Source organism: Oncorhynchus mykiss, chromosome 17 (genome assembly GCF_057628025.1).
Source record: "Oncorhynchus mykiss isolate SJ-2025 chromosome 17, ASM5762802v1, whole genome shotgun sequence".
NCBI lineage: Eukaryota > Metazoa > Chordata > Actinopteri > Salmoniformes > Salmonidae > Oncorhynchus > Oncorhynchus mykiss.
In genome coordinates, this window is record NC_143038.1 from 61,419,948 (window position 1) to 61,437,306 (window position 17,359).

The window sequence follows — 17,359 nt, forward strand, 5'->3', positions numbered from 1 at the left end:
GTGAAAGCCGGAAGAGAGACTGACGGAAGCCCCAATCAAACGGCAAAACTCCCTCCAAAATTGAGACGTGAATTGCGGACCTCTGTCCGAAACGACGTCCGACGGAAGGCCATGAATTCTGAAAACATTCTCGATGATGATTTGTGCCGTCTCTTTAGCAGAAGGAAGCTTAGCAAGGGGAATGAAATGAGCCGCCTTAGAGAACCTATCGACAACCGTAAGAATAACAGTCTTCCCCGCTGACGAAGGCAGTCCGGTGACAAAATCTAAGGCGATGTGAGACCACGGTCGAGAGGGAATAGGAAGCGGCCTGAGACGGCCGGCAGGAGGAGAGTTACCGGACTTAGTCTGCGCGCAGACCGAACAAGCAGCCACGAAACGACGCGTGTCATGCTCCCGGGTGGGCCACCAAAAACGCTGGCGAATGGAAGCAAGCGTACCCCGAACGCCAGGGTGGCCGGCTAACTTGGCAGAGTGAGCCCACTGAAGAACGGCCAGACGAGTAGGAACGGGAACGAAAAGAAGGTTCCTAGGACAAGCGCGCGGCGACGGAGTGTGAGTGAGCGCTTGTTTTACCTGCCTCTCAATTCCCCAGACAGTCAACCCGACAACACGCCCCTCAGGGAGAATCCCCTCGGGGTCAGTGGAGGCTACTGAAGAACTGAAGAGACGAGACAAAGCATCAGGCTTGGTGTTCTTAGAGCCCGGACGATAAGAAATCACGAACTCGAAACGAGCGAAAAACAGCGCCCAACGCGCCTGACGCGCATTAAGTCGTTTGGCAGAACGGATGTACTCAAGGTTCCTATGGTCAGTCCAAACGACAAAAGGAACGGTCGCCCCCTCCAACCACTGTCGCCATTCGCCTAGGGCTAACCGGATGGCGAGCAGTTCGCGGTTACCCACATCATAGTTACGTTCCGACGGCGACAGGCGATGAGAAAAATACGCGCATGGGTGGACCTTGTCGTCAGAGAGGGAGCGCTGAGAAAGAATGGCTCCCACGCCCACCTCTGACGCGTCAACCTCGACAACGAACTGTCTAGAGACGTCAGGTGTAACAAGGATAGGAGCGGATGTAAAACGATTCTTGAGGAGATCAAAAGCTCCCTGGGCGGAAACGGACCACTTAAAGCACGTCTTGACAGAAGTAAGGGCTGTGAGAGGAGCTGCCACCTGACCGAAATTACGGATGAAACGACGATAGAAGTTCGCGAAGCCGAGAAAGCGCTGCAGCTCGACGCGTGACTTAGGGACGGGCCAATCAATGACAGCTTGGACCTTAGCGGGATCCATCTTAATGCCTTCAGCGGAAATAACAGAACCGAGAAATGTGACGGAGGAGGCATGAAAAGTGCACTTCTCAGCCTTCACAAAAAGACAATTCTCTAAAAGGCGCTGGAGGACACGTCGAACGTGCTGAACATGAATCTGGAGTGACGGTGAAAAAATCAGGATATCGTCAAGGTAAACGAAAACAAAGATGTTCAGCATGTCTCTCAGGACATCATTGACTAATGCCTGAAAGACAGCTGGAGCGTTAGCGAGGCCGAAAGGAAGAACCCGGTATTCAAAGTGCCCTAACGGAGTGTTAAACGCCGTCTTCCACTCGTCCCCCTCCCTGATGCGCACGAGATGGTAAGCGTTACGAAGGTCCAACTTAGTGAAAAACCTGGCTCCCTGCAGGATCTCGAAGGCTGAAGACATAAGAGGAAGCGGATAACGATTCTTCACTGTTATGTCATTCAGCCCTCGATAATCTATGCAGGGGCGCAGAGACCCGTCCTTCTTCTTGACAAAAAAAAACCCTGCTCCGGCGGGAGAGGAGGAGGGGACTATGGTACCGGCGTCAAGAGCTACAGACAAATAATCTTCGAGAGCCTTACGTTCGGGAGCCGACAGAGAGTATAGTCTACCCCGGGGGGGGGGGTGGTTCCCGGAAGGAGATCAATACTACAATCATACGACCGGTGTGGAGGAAGAGAGGTGGCCCTGGACCGACTGAACACCGTGCGCAGATCGTGATATTCCTCCGGCACCCCTGTCAAATCACCAGGCTCCTCCTGTGAAGAAGAGACAGAGGAAACAGGAGGGATAGCAGACATTAAACATTTCACATGACAAGAGACGTTCCAGGAGAGGATAGAATTACTAGACCAATTAATGGAAGGATTATGACAAACTAGCCAGGGATGGCCCAAAACAACAGGTGTAAAAGGTGAACGAAAAATTAAAAAAGAAATGGTTTCACTATGATTACCAGAAACAGTGAGGGTTAAAGGTAGCGTCTCACGCTGAATCCTGGGAGGAGGACTACCATCCAGGGCGAACAAGGCCGTGGGCTCCTTTAACTGTCTGAGAGGAATGTCATGTTCCCGAGCCCAGGTCTCGTCCATAAAACAGCCCTCCGCCCCAGAGTCTATTAAGGCACTGCAGGAAGCTGACGAACCGGTCCAGCGTAGATGGACCGACAAGGTAGTGCAGGATCTTGAAGGAGAGACAGGAGTAGTAGCGCTCACCAGTAGCCCTCCGCTTACTGACGAGCTCTGGCCTTTTACTGGACATGAAGTGACAAAATGACCAGCGGAACCGCAATAGAGACAGAGGCGGTTGGTGATTCTCCGTTCCCTCTCCTTAGTCGAGATGCGGATACCTCCCAGCTGCATGGGCTCAGCACCCGAGCCGGCAGAGGAAGATGGTAGTGATGCGGAGAGGGGGGCGACGGAGAGCGCGAGCTCCTTTCCACGAGCTCGGTGACGAAGATCAACCCGTCGCTCAATGCGAATAGCGAGTTCAATCAAGGAATCCACGCTGGAAGGAACCTCCCGGGAGAGAATCTCATCCTTTACCTCTGCGCGGAGACCCTCCAGAAGACGAGCGAGCAAGGCCGGCTCGTTCCAGCCACTGGAGACAGCAAGAGTGCGAAACTCAATAGAGTAGTCTGTTATGGATCGATTGCCTTGACATAGGGAAGACAGGGCCCTGGAAGCCTCCTCCCCAAAAACAGATCGATCAAAAACCCGTATCATCTCCTCCTTAAAGTCCTGATACTGGTTAGTACACTCAGCCCTTGCCTCCCAGATTGCCGTGCCCCACTCACGAGCCCGTCCAATAAGGAGAGATATGACATAGGCGACACGAGCAGTGCTCCTGGAGTAAGTGTTGGGCTGGAGAGAAAACACAATATCACACTGGGTGAGGAACGAGCGGCATTCAGTGGGCTCCCCAGAGTAACACGGCGGGTTATTGATTCTGGGCTCCGGAGATTCGAAAGCCCTGGAAGTGGCCGGTGGATCGAGGCGGAGATGGTGAACCTGTTCTGTGAGGTTGGAGACTTGGGTGGCCAGGGTCTCAACGGCATGTCGAGCAGCAGACACTTCCTGCTCGTGTCTGCCTAGCATCGCTCCCTGGATCCCGACGGCTGAGTGGAGAGGATCCGAAGTCGCTGGGTCCATTCTTGGTCGGATTCTTCTGTTACGGTGGGTGAATGAGGACCCAAAAGCGAACTAACTTAAACAGAGCTTCTTTAATAACCAAACTGTGGTAGGCTCAGATAGACCGGCAGATTCCGACAGGACAGGACAAGGTTACAGCAAACATGACGATAGTCTGGCTCAGGCATGAAACACAACAAACAAGAATCCGACAAGGACAGGAACAAAAACAGAGAGAGATATAGGGACCTAATCAGAGGGAAAAAGGGAACAGGTGGGAAACGGGGTGAATGGGTAGTTAGGAGGAGACAAGGAACAGCTGGGGGAAAGCGGGGGAGAAAAGGTAACCTAATAACGACCAGCAGAGGGAGACAGGGTGAAGGGAAAGGACAGAGACAAGACACAACATGACAGTACATGACAATATTAGTAAATGACTGACCCGGTCTCTCCAGATCTCCTAACAGTACTATTTCTAGGGTCAATTTAAGATCTATGCTATGCATTTTCAGCCATTCCTGAACCTGAGACCAGAAACAGGCTATCTGAGGGCAATACCAAAATAAATAATCTATTGATTCTGTATCCTCACAACAGAATCTGCAGAGCTTCGAAGATTTTATGCCCCAAATATTCAACATTTTGTTGGTGGCAAGAATTCTATATAATAATTTTAGCTGAAAAGCACGAAGTCGTGAATCTTGTGTTGTTTTATATATCAGCTCAACTCAAAAATCTCTTCCCAACTATTTTGCAATCTGTATGGCACAGTTGTCAACATCCTGGTCCTCAAATGAAACTGGTATACTTTCCTATTTATGCCATTTTTATTCCTCTGCCGGTTTTGATGCTTTATATTGGGCAGACAGACCAGTTTCCTACCGAGCATCACAAACACCAGGAATCTTCCCCTGCAGTTGATCCACTTTCACATTTACCGCTACCCCAGTAATCATCCTTTCAATGGCACCCTTTTCTTGAGAGCAAAACAAGTCACAGCTCTTGTCCCCATTCATGTGGCATGGCACGCCTGCTCCCTCTGACCAGCAGAAACCCAAACAATTATCAAAAGACCACGTTGATTTTCTTCTCGTATCAGGTCGGTGAGCTATAATAAGAACTGATTGTGTGTAAATAACTATCCATCTTTCAAATACGTCCTCAAGGACGTCCAACATTGTGGTTTGTCTTGAACCTCTTCCTTCACAAAAGGTTCCACTGTACTATACATTGTACTATACATTGGCCCACAGTGAACGTGCCATCGTCGTGGAATGAAACTATAGAAACATTTTACCATAAAGATCAATATCTACAGTCTATACATATTTAAGAGAGAGAGAGAGAAAAAAAGAGAGAGAGAGAAAGAGAGAAAAGAGAGCGAGAGAGAGAGAGAGAGAGCAAGAGAGAGAGAAAGAGAAAAATAGAGTGAGAGAGAGAGAAAAAAATAAAGAGAAAGAGAGAGAGAAAGAGAGGGGGGAGATGGAGGGAAGGAGAGAGAGAAAGAGAGGGGGGAGATGGAGGGAAGGAGAGAGAGAAAGAGAGGGGGGAGATGGAGGGAAGGAGAGAGAGAAAGAGAGGGGGGAGATGGAGGGAAGGAGAGAGAGAAAGAGAGGGGGAGATGGAGGGAAGGAGAGAGAGAAAGAGAGGGGGGAGATGGAGGGAAGGAGAGAGAGAAAGAAAAAATAAATATTTGAACAATCAAAGGCGGATGTCACTGGAACAAAGCTTTTCCAGCGTCTTTCCTCAGTTCAGTGGCTTCACCCCTCACACAGGGAAGGACTGAGATGACGACCTGAACTAACATCAATGACTGCAGGGGAACCCAATAGAATCAACACACAAAGGATTAATCCAGAAGGTTTGTTTAAGATTGTAATGTTTTTGTGTGTCAATAACACCATTTGGTTATGATGATGTCATTCATTGATAGCGTAATCCTGTCAAAGTTTGTTTACGAACATATTCAATCAATCCTTATCCCAGTCTGCTGTTCCCACATGCTTCAAGAGGGCCACCATTGTTCCTGTTCCCAAGAAAGCTAAGGTAACTGAGCTAAACGACTACCACCCCGTTGCACTCACTTCCGTCGTCATGAAGTGCTTTGAGAGACTAGTCAAGGACCATATCACCTTCACCCTACCTGACACCCTAGACCCACTCCAATTTGCTTACCGCCCCCCCTACAGTGGTAGGCTTGATTACCAACAACGACGAGACGGCCTACAGGGAGGAGGTGAGGGCCCTCGGAGTGTGATGTCAGGAAAATAACCTCACACTCAACGTCAACCAAACAAAGGAGATGATCGTGGACTTCAGGAAACAGCAGAGGGAGCTGCTATCCACATCGACGGGACAGTAGTGGAGAGGGTAGTAAGTTTTAAGTTCCTCGGCGTACACATCACAGATAAACTGAATTGGTCCACCCACACAGACAGCGTGGTGAAGAAGGCGCAGCAGCGCCTCTTCAACCTCAGGAAGCTGAAGAAATCCGGCTTGTCACCAAAAGCACTCACAAACTTTTACAGATGCACAATTGAGAACATCCTGTCGGGCTGTATCACCGCCTGGTACGGCAACTGCTCCGCCCAGAACCGTAAGGCTCTCCAGAGGGTAGTGAGGTCTGCACAACGGGTAGTGAGGTCTGGAGGCAAACTACCTGCCCTCCAGGACACCTACACCACCTGATGTCACAGGAAGGCCATAAAGATCATCAAGGACAACAACCACCCGAGCCACAGCCTGTTCACCCCGCTATCATCCAGAAGGGTCAGTACAGGTGCATCAAAGCAGGGTCCGAGAGACTGAAAAAAAGCTTCTATCTCAAGGCCATCAGACTGTTAAACAGCCACAACTATCATTGAGTGGCTGCTGCCAACATACTGACTCAACTCCAGCCACTTTAATAATGTAAAAATTTATGAAAACTGTATCACTAGCCACTTTAAACAATGCCACTTCATATAATGTTTACATTCCCTACATTACTCATCTCATATGTATATACTGTACTCTATACCATCTACTGCGTCTTGCCATCTTGATGTAATAAATGTATCACTAGCAACTTTAAACAATGCCACTTTTATATGTTTACATACCCTACATTACTCATCTCATATGTATATACTGTACCCGATACTGCATCTTGCCTATGCTGTTCTGCACCATCACTCATTCATATATTTGTATGTACATATTCTTCATTCCTTTACACTTGTGTGTATAAGGTAGTTGTTGTGGAATTGTTAGGTTAGATTACTCGTTGGTTATTTCTGCATTGTCGGAACTAGAAGCACAAGTATTTCGCTACACTCGCATTGACATCTGCTAACCATGTGTATGTGACAAATAACATTTGATTTGATTTGATTACAGTTTATCAGAATTGCAACAACAACAAAAACTATACATGAAGATAATATTTAGATTGTTATCTGTATCAACTATACATGGTTATTTATTCTTCAAATACAATTACTAAACTAACTGCTGTGCTTTACTTTGGATATGTTTTGGTTGAAGAATCAAACAAAGCCAGACTTTGATTTAGCATTTTTTATGTATTTTACATAATAACTAAGATTTGGTTTTGCTGCACTAAATCGTCTTCCTCTTGGTCAAAGTAATCATGAAAACAATGTCTACCTCTCTTAGAGACTCCATGTCCGCTGCAGTGATATCAGATCAGGGGCCAAGTGAGGAAAACTGTGGCTTCAGAGTTTTTTTCTAATGCAATTTTTAACACTGACATTTTTTCTTGCTGTCCATTGTTTTCCAGAATTTGCCATGATGATGGAGAGAGCTGCCCTGCTGGTGTTCTGCTGTCTGGTGACGTCTGTATCAGGCGTCTGTATCAGGCTCCCCACTCTGGCCATCTATTAGGTACTGTAAGAAGCCAAACATTCTGCATAACAGCTATTTCATTTACAATCCAAAGTAATTTCAATAGTATTCAAATATGTTGCAGAATATTAACCAACATGCTAATTTGACAAATGTCTACCACGGGTTGTATGACATATGACAAAAGATAGCTTATTTTGCTTCAATGTGACTTAAACAAACTAAAATCTCAGAACTTAATGAATGAATGTGTCACGCCCTGACCATAGTAAACTGTTAATTCTGTGTTGGTTGGGATGTGATAGCGACGTGGGTGGGTCATCTAGGTGGAATGTATTTCTATGGTGGCCTGATATGATTCCCAATCAGAGGCAGCTGTTTATCGTTGTCTCTGATTGGGGATCATATTTAGGTAGCCATTTCCCCATTGGTATTCGTGGGATATTGTCTACATTGTGTTGCCTGAGTGCACACCAGTAGCGTCACGTTTCGTTTATGCTTTATTGGTTTGGTGAGTTTCAGTTTATAAAAAATATGTGGAACTCTATTCACGCTGCGCCTTGGTCTACTCATGACGACGAACGTGACAGAAGAAGCCACCAAAAGTGGACCAAGCAGCGTGTACAGGAGGAGTGGACTTGGGAGGAGATCCTGGATGGTAAAGGACCCTGGACGCAGGCCGGGGAGTATCGCCGTCCGAAGGAGGAGATAGAGGCAGCGAAAGCGGAACGGCGACGACACGGGGAGATAGCTCAACGAAGCAAGCAAGAGAGGCAACCCCATAAAATATTTTGGGGGGTCACACGGGGAGATTGGCAGAGTCAGGGTTTAGACCTGAGCCAACTCCCCGTGCCTACGTGGGGAGCGTGTGACTGGTCAGGCATCGTGTTATGCGGTGATGCGAACTGTGTCTCCAGTACGCATTCACAGCCCGGTGCGTTCTCTGCCAGCTCCAGCTGCCTTTTGAGTAACAAACAATACGCAAAGTAATTCTGGTGTATGTGCTTTGCCAGCAGACCAACAAAACAATTGCAATCATTAAATGTGTAAGTGTTCTAGTACCAGTCTTTGGGGAACAGCAGCTAAACCCCCTATTATGTTACTCACCCTCTTGTTAGACAGGTTGAGTGAAATAATCCACACCTGAACTGCAGTTATCCCCCCTACTCTGCCCCCAGTCTCATTGACCAGGGCCCAGGCATGGACAATGGGCTCGCTCTGCTAGCTCCCTTTGAGGCGTCTGTTGGCACGATTCTCACAAGTGTAGTCTTTGAGACATATTTGACTATCATGGAAACATCTCAGGAACAGTGTGCCTAGTTTAGGAGCAGTGTGCCTAGTTTAGGAACAGTGTGCCTATGTCTGTCTGACGCAAACAAATGCATCGAGCGGTTCTTGGCTGCAGAGCATGTGATGCTGATAAGCCTACCCACATTAACAAATATTTTTGTGGTCATGACTGTATAAGTGAACAGTTTGTTTTCACATGCTATGTAAAAAAAATCTACCATATTTTAAATGCCATTATCTCAATTATAGTCGGGTGAAGTGATAATTTTCAGTAGATTAGTTTTTCATTCAGATGCATAATAATGATCTGATACTTTGCCCCCGAACGCTGTGATTAACAATGTGCTGTACAAATGTGGGTTGAGTCACTGATGTGCTCTTCCTGTCTGGGTTGGCGACCCCTTTTAATGGATCCTTGAATAACCTTTTGTGGTACATTTTTTTAACTACACCCCCCCTCCCCTCCCCCCTTTCCTCCCCTGTTATTATTATTATTAATAATAATAATAATACGCACAACAATATCACAATTTGTTATAAACACAATATTTGTGTATTTATTCTGATTTTAGTGGCAAAGCAGAATAAACAATCTAAATATGAGGTAAACTCCCAGCAGCGCCCCAAGTCCAATGGGTTTATCCTCTGGCGTGTTGATGTTAATGTGTTGATGTTCTCCGTATCCATAGCCAGAAATGTTTTGCAGTGCATGGTGATTGAACAGGTTTCCTGTTATATTCATCAGAGGTGTAGGGAGGGTGAAGTCTGTGAATCCAAAAAATAGTAGTTATACAGATTGTTGACAAAACATGGACACGGCAGTATTCATACTTTTGGGGCGGCAGGTAGCCTAGTGGTTAGAGGCAGGTAGCCTAGTGGTTAGAGGCAGGTAGCCTAGTGGTTAGAGGCAGGTAGCCTAGTGGTTAGATGCAAGTAGCCTAGTGGTTAGATGCAAGTAGCCTAGTGGTTAGAGCATTGGGCCAGTAACCGAAAGGTTGCTAGATCAAATCCCTGAGCTGACAAGTTAAAAATCTGTTGTTCTGCCCCTGAAAAAGGCAGTTAACCCACTGTTCTTAGGCTGTCATTGCAAATAAGAATTTGTTGATAACTGACTTGCCTAGTTAAATAAATACATAGGTTTTTGTGGTGAATGAAAAAAACTGTTTTGATAATGGTTTTCAGACACATACCTTGTAATCTGGAGGCCTATGGGATATTCATTGATGAGGTAAGGAAGGAGAAAGATAAATGGGATCTGTATAACATACCAGTAACACTTGACATACCGTTGTTTGTCTCCTTGTCTGCATACCTGCAGACACAAACACAAAAGTGAGCAGTCATCTGCACTCAATACAGCTAGCCTTCAACATATTCTTATAGCCTACATATTCTTACCTCTTTGTTGATTGGTATCTATTGAATTGTGTCCATTTTTTGTTTTAGAAAGATTGGCACAAATATGAAAAGATAGATGGTATCATCATAAAACAATATCAATTTAGATCATATAAGGGAACAACCTCAAATTGATGAGCTCTTTACATTTTTCAGTTAAGTGACTGCATCTTCTGTCCTTTAATATTCAAATCCAAGTGTTTCAGTTGGGCAGTTAGGTTCCTGCAAGAACCCCCTCCAACTAAGGAGGTTCCTCGATGAACCCCACCTCCTATGGGGTACTTGGAATAACCTTTTGGGGGCCATTTTCAGTGCCAAGAACCCTAAGGTTCTTCAAAGAACTTAGAAGAACCCTTGTTGAACCCCTAATTTTTAGAGTGTAGCCCTAATCCTAACCTTATCTCTTATCCTAACCCTAAACCTAACTCTTATCCTAACCCTAAGCCCTAACACTGACCCCTACCTTAACCCTTACCCTAACCTTTATTCAAAACCTAACCGTAACCTTAGCAAGCAGTTGCTTATCAACAGATAGGTTGTTGATGGTATGACCATCTGTAGAGCATCTGGATTATCCAAATAAAGTGTGTCCTAAACATGCACTACTCCCCGTAGCTGTTTTTCCAGGATGATCTGAAGGAACTTCCTGGCTGAGATTTGGCCTAGAACCTTCCTGTAGCTGTTGGTGAAGATCGCATCAGCATGTCTTCCTGATCTGAGATGAAAGATGGGAGGGAGCACATGACAGATCATTTGATGGATAGAATGTATAGAATTTGAAAGTTCAGTTAACCTTATTGTTATTATTCAATTATTCACTACTGTATAGCAACAAAAGCACTTGTGAGAAGGTTTTTGGTTTTATTTATTTGCAGCAAAGAAAATATGTGAAAGACAAAACAGCACACATAAAAAAAATAATGTTTTACAAATGTTGTGCAGGTGAGGTTGGAAGCCCAAAAGCAAGACCTGAAAGGCTTGTATGAAAACCACACCACAAATATAAGTAAAAACAAAAATGTCAATCAGTTAAACAAATCATATTAATTATAATTGTACAAGATATACTCAGTATAGAAAACCTTCTTTGATTGTGTGTGTGTGTGTGTGTGTGTGTGTGTGTGTGTGGTGTGTGTGTGCGAGAGAGAGAGAGAGTTAGGCTACATGGAGGAGACTACTGGGTAGTTTGGTTCTTCAGGCTGACCTCTAGTCTATGCTTTAAGTTATTGAGGGATGATGATGTTTTGGCATTGTGGAGATAGGAATTCCAGAGCATGGAACCTCTGTATCTAATAGAGAATTGACTATGTGAGGTGCAGCAGTTGTCGTGGAAATATTGAATCAAATATTTCTCAGATACCGGAGCTTGTGAATTCAAATACTGGCTAGGCCACTCCAGGACCTTGAAATGCTTCTTACGAAGCCACTCCTTCGTTGCCCGGGCGGTGTGTTTGGGATCATTGTCATGCTGAAAGACCCAGCCACGTTTCATCTTCAATGCCCTTGCTGATGGAAGGAGGTTTTCACTCAAAATCTCACGATACATGGCCCCATTCATTCTTTCCTTTACACGGATCAGTCGTCCTGGTCCCTTTGCAGAAAAACAGCCACAAAGCATGATGTTTCCACCCCCATGCTTCACAGTAGGTATGGTGTTCTTTGGATGCAACTCAGCATTATTTGTCCTCCAAACACGACGAGTTGAGTTTTTACCAAAAAGTTATATTTTGGTTTCATCTGACCATATGACATTCTCCCGATCTTCTTCAGGATCATCCAAATGCTCTCAAGCAAACTTCAGACGGGTCTGGACATGTACTGGCTTAAGCAGGGGGACACGTCTGGCACTGCAGGATTTTAGTCCCTGGCGGCGTAGTGTGTTACTGATGGTAGGCTTTGTTACTTTGGTCCCAGCTCTCTGCAGGTCATTCACTAGGTCCCCCCGTGTGGTTCTGGGATTTTTGCTCACCGTTCTTGTGACCATTTTGACCCCACGGGGTGAGATCTTGCGTGGAGCCCCAGATCGAGGGAGATTATCAGTGGTCTTGCATGTCTTCCATTTCCTAATAATTGCTCCCACAGTTGATTTCTTCAAACAAAGCTGCTTACCTATTGCAGATTCAGTCTTCCCAGCCTGGTGCAGGTCTACAGTTTTGTTTCTGGTGTCCTTTGACAGCTCTTTGGTCTTGGCCATAGTGGAGTTTGGAGTGTGACTGTTTGAGGTTGTGGACAGGTGTCTTTTATACTGATAACAAGTTCAAACAGGTGCCATTAATACAGGTAACGAGTGGAGGACAGAGGAGCCTCTTAAAGAAGAAGTTACAGGTCTGTGAGAGCCAGAAATCTTGCTTGTTTGTAGGTGACCAAATACTTATTTTCCACCATAATTTGCAAATAAATTCATTAAAAATCCTACAATGTGATTTTCTGGAGAAAAAAAAATCTAATTTTGTCTGTCATAGTTGAAGTGTACCTATGATGAAAATTACAGGCCTCTCTCATCTTTTTAAGTTGGAGAACTTGCACAATTGGTGGCTGACTAAATACTTTTTTGCCCCACTGTACATAGTTTGTGACTTCTGTATTGGTTGGTAAAAATGCATAGTCACTGTCCCACACCAGTTCACTGTCTTATACTGCTTATTCTTCCTACTTCCAAAGTAAATACTTTGGGAACTGGAAAATGACTAGGCGACCGGAGACTCTTCAACATGGGTACTGGAAAATTACCAAAGAGCTGGATTTTATCCCACACAGTGGGGAGGGTGAAGGTTATTGCAGTGTCTTGTGTTAGATAGATGGATTTCAGAATTAAGCTGGAAGAATATATTGGTTTAGGTCAACTGTCTGGGAGGTATGAGTATTTGTAGATGAAAGTTGATAATTGGCGTACGTTAATATTTTAAATAGACAAGATATTGAGTTTCTTAAAGAAAGGTGCAGATGGAGCCAGGTAATTAGAGGAGGTGGCTAGTGGCTAAACTAAAGGAAACACTTGTGTAAAAGAGGGATACAAAGTATTTTGAAAGCAGGTGATTCCACACGAGTATGGTTCCTGAGTTAATTGAGAAATTAACATCCCATAAAATGCCCAGTTGCCCATTATTTTGACTACCATGGCTAGAAGAAGAGATCTCAGTGACCTTGAAAGAGGGGTCACGAAGGAGCATGTGTGTGTGTGTGTGCGTGGGTGGGTGTGCGTGTTTGCATGCGGGAAATGGTGCTCAGGTTTGAGCACTGACGTAATATCATGTGGGTAGTCACTTGCAGTGTTGGTTTTATTACATAAATACTGGATAGCAGTGTAGGCTGCTGAGGGAAGCATGGTTCATAATAATGGCCCAAACGGAGCAAATGGAATGGCATTAAACACATGGAAAGTTGGGTTTGTGTGTTTGTGGGGGTGTATACTTCAAGCTGAACTAAATTTCACTAACCTCTGACAAAGTTTAACAACACACACAGAGACACTCACGAACAGAATAACGTGGGATTCAGGGTTCGGGTTAGAGGGAGTGTTATCAACTCCTTACTTTGGTAGCCTAACATAGTATATTGGACTACTTTAATTAGATGACAACCATTTAAACTGGCACATGGCCATCTGGATCAGCACCGTGCGCCAGAAAGATGTTTAGGATATGAGGGGACATGACCGTCTGGGATATAGTCCCAAATGTCACCCTATTCCCTACACTCTTAGAAAAAAGGGTTCCAAAAGGGTTCTTTGGCTGTCCGCATAGGAGAACCCTTTTTGGTTCCAGGTAAAAAACAATTTTGGTTCAAGGTAGAACCTTTTTGTGTTCCATGTAGAACCCTCTGTGGCAGAAGTTCTATGGAACCCAAAAGAGTTCTACCTGGAACCAAAAGGGTTCTACCTGGAACCAAAAAAGTATCTTCAACGGGTTCTCCTATGGGGACAGCCGAAGAACCCTTTTAGGTTCTAGATAGCACCTTTTCTTCTAAGAGATCTGGGTGCTTTATGGGACATTGTCTTAAACTATGCAGCAACTAGGTATTCTAGTGGTTAGCTACTACAGATATTTTTATCACTTTGGTGCAATTTTCACAAGTATGTGAATTCGGCACGTGACAAATAACATTAGATTTGATTTGATTTATACAACTCCTAGTACAAAACTCAAAACAGATCATTGAAAAGGCAGTTGTTTCAAAACTCTAAGCACATTTTCAATTGACTAACACACAAAATCATACGGTCACTTTTTTTCCAAACTTAATCAGTGTTTCATCTAGAAATATGTTTTACATTGCAACACATGTTCATTTATACTGAGTGTACAAAACATTAAGAACAGCTGCTCTTCCCATGACATTGATAGACCAACCAGGTGAATCCAGGTGAAAGCTATGATCCCTTATTGATGTCACTGGTTAAATCCACTTCAATCAGTGTAGATGAAGGGGAGGAGACAAGTTAAAGAAGGATTTTTAAGCCATAGATTGTGTATGTGTGCCAAGATTGAAGTGCCTTTGAACGGGGTATGGTAGCATGTGCCAGGTGCGCTGGTTTGAGTGTGTCAAGAACTGCAACACTGCTGGGTTTTTCCCGCTCAACAGTTTCATGTGTGTATCAAGAATGGTCCACCACCCAAAGGACATTCTGACATCTTGACACAACTGTGGGAAGCATTGGCGTCAACATGGTTCAGCATCCCTGTGGAACGCTATTGACACCTTGTAGAGTCCATGCCCTCAGGGAATTGAGATTGGGCAAAAGGGGGTGCAACTCAATTTATATACGCTGTTTTGTACATTCAGTGCATCTTTTGGATCAATAGTTGTGTGATGAAAGATGTCTACAAACCAAATGAATGCACAGTGAAAGGTTTTGAATGTAAGATTGGCTGTGATACAAATGTTACCAGTTGGGGGTTTTGTACTAAGAGTTTTTAAATTACCCATATAATTTTGAAAATAGTACTAAAGAGATAAAAAATAAAAAATAAACTGTAATATGCCACAGACACTGGGTCTGTTGTTTGCTTTTAGCTAGACTAAGTTTCACAACACACACATAATCAATAACTTGGAATTCAGGGTTTGGGTTATCAGTGTCACATGTTTTGAAATGGATTTCTAAGAGTTTGGGTGAGTGTATATATACTGTACAGTTTGAGAGGCACACTAGGTAGCCATTTGATAAGGCGGATCAACAATGGTAAGTAGACAAATCATTTTCCTGCATTACCTAATACCTCATAATTAGTGGTTAAAACCTGAATGCGTCATTTACGTTCAAATCAAATGTTATTTGTCACATGCGCCGAATACAATCGGTGTAGAACTTACCGTGAAATGCTTACCTACAAGCCCTTAACCAACAATGCAGTTTAAAAAAATACCTAAAACAAATAACAATAAGAAATAAAACAAACAAATAATTAAAGAGCAGCAGTAAAATAACAATAGCGAGGCTCTATACAGGGGGTGCCAGTACAGAGTCAATGTGCGGGACACTGGTTAGTCGAGGTAATTGAGGTAATATGTACATGTAGGTAGAGTTATTAAAGTGACTATGCACAGATAATTACAGAGAGTAGCAGCAGCGTCATCAATGCACTTATTGATGAAGCCAGTGACTGATGTGGTGTACTCCTCAACGCCATCGGAGGAATCCCAGAACATATTCCAGTCTGTGCTAGCAAAACCATCCTGTAGTTTAGCATCTGCTTCATCTGACCATGTGGGTATTGTAATAATAGGACATTGTAGTGACAAAAATACATCTAAAAACATCTAAAACTGTCTCTGCTGTAATGAATTTATATTATATTTATGTATGTATGTATATTTATCATGTATTTAATGTATTTATCTTCATAGGCTCTGTGGGATAAAATGGGGCTGCTGGCAACTCTTCTCATCTTTGGTGTCTCTCTCTCCTTAGCTTCTGCAGGTAGTCTGAACTTCACTTCTGTGGTAGAATTTGTAGATAGTCAATCACTTGTGTTATTTATTCATTTCTGTGTCACTATTGTAAAGTGACTTTGGTGTTTTGAAAAGCGCTTAAAATCAAATCTATTATGGTAATTATTTAGAGAATTTAGGTGTGAGCTGAACCAAATGTGGTGCTATAAAGCTTCCCAGAACAGGGAACAGTCTAGGACGGGTACTAATACAGTTCCTAAAACACAAATCTGGTCCATTTATATTAATATTCACACAATGGGTGACATTTTACTCTTCTAGCATTGTGTGTGCACATTTAGATAAGGAAACTGTCGTCCAATGTTCCTGAATTGAAAATGGGTTGTTTTAATTTGCTTCGAGCAATTAATGTCACTACACTTCCTGAATCGACGGAATTACATATGGAATTGACCCCTCAAGCCTGTGTCACTGTCACATGACTCCACACCTAGTTTCAAATACTATTTGAAATCATTTCAAATACTATTTGAAATCATTTCAAATACTTTAGCTGTGTTGGATTGAGCTTGCCTGTCGCAATGGAACCAATAGAAATAGAAACTCTTGAAAGTGCAAACCCTGGCCATCTGCCACAAAGATTTCATTTGAACCCAGGCCTGCATGATTCTTCTCTCTGTCTCTCTATAGAGAGGCCCATGAGAAGATCCTTGGTGTTCCCAATGGAAACTGACAACAGCTACGTGGAGCTGGTCCCTCAGAAGGATCTTGACATGGGAGCCTTCACCCTGTGCATGCGGGTGGCCACAGAACTGGCAAAGGGCAACCGTGAGATCATCTTGTTCGCCTACCGTACACTGTACCACGACGAGCTCAACGTGTGGAGAGAAGCTGACGGCAGGTACAGTCTGTATGGGGTGCAGAATATAATGGCAAGTCGAGACTAACTGATTCACAAATCACCTTGCATCATAAATAACTACTCAATATTATTTGCAGATCAGTCAGTCAGACACTATTTACCTATGAATAGGGTGGCAGGTAACCTACCAGTTAGAGCGGCGAGGTTACCAGTTGGAATCCTTGGTAAATAAGAAAACTCTGGCACGAAGTGAGCTGGCAACCAGAGGGTTGCTGGTATCAGATCCTAGATGCCATTGCCTGCCCTTGAGCAAGGCACATAACCCCCCACAACAACAGCTCAGCAGGTGCCCAGTGTGGCAGCTCCCTGCACCTCTCCAAAACATGTATGTGTCTATCAGAGGGGTTGGGTTAAAAGCTGAAGTAACATTTTGGTTGGACCAATAAAGTGATCCTAATCTTAAATCACGTTTTATGTTCTTGAACACGGCCAGTGAGGTACAGTACTGGCAAACACACAGATGAGTTCAAGGTCGAGTTCATACTCCAGCATTTTGGATTTGAGAGCAAACGTTTATTTTTTTATATGAAGCTATAGTAAAGTGTCACCTTTTATTTGAGGTTATTTTCATGCATAT

General features: G+C 44.1%; 1 protein-coding gene across 1 annotated transcript; it reads left to right on the plus strand.

Moving 5' to 3' along the window:
• Positions 1 to 15,825: 15,825 nt before the first annotated feature.
• tcbp2 (trout C-polysaccharide binding protein 2) lies at positions 15,826 to 16,774 on the plus strand (the record flags this gene model as incomplete). Its single annotated transcript, NM_001281421.1, is given in 2 exon segments — positions 15,826 to 15,888; positions 16,551 to 16,774. Coding segments are annotated over 2 exon segments (282 nt in total), but the record flags the coding sequence as incomplete, so codon positions are not given.
• Between the last annotated feature and the right edge of the window lie 585 nt (positions 16,775 to 17,359).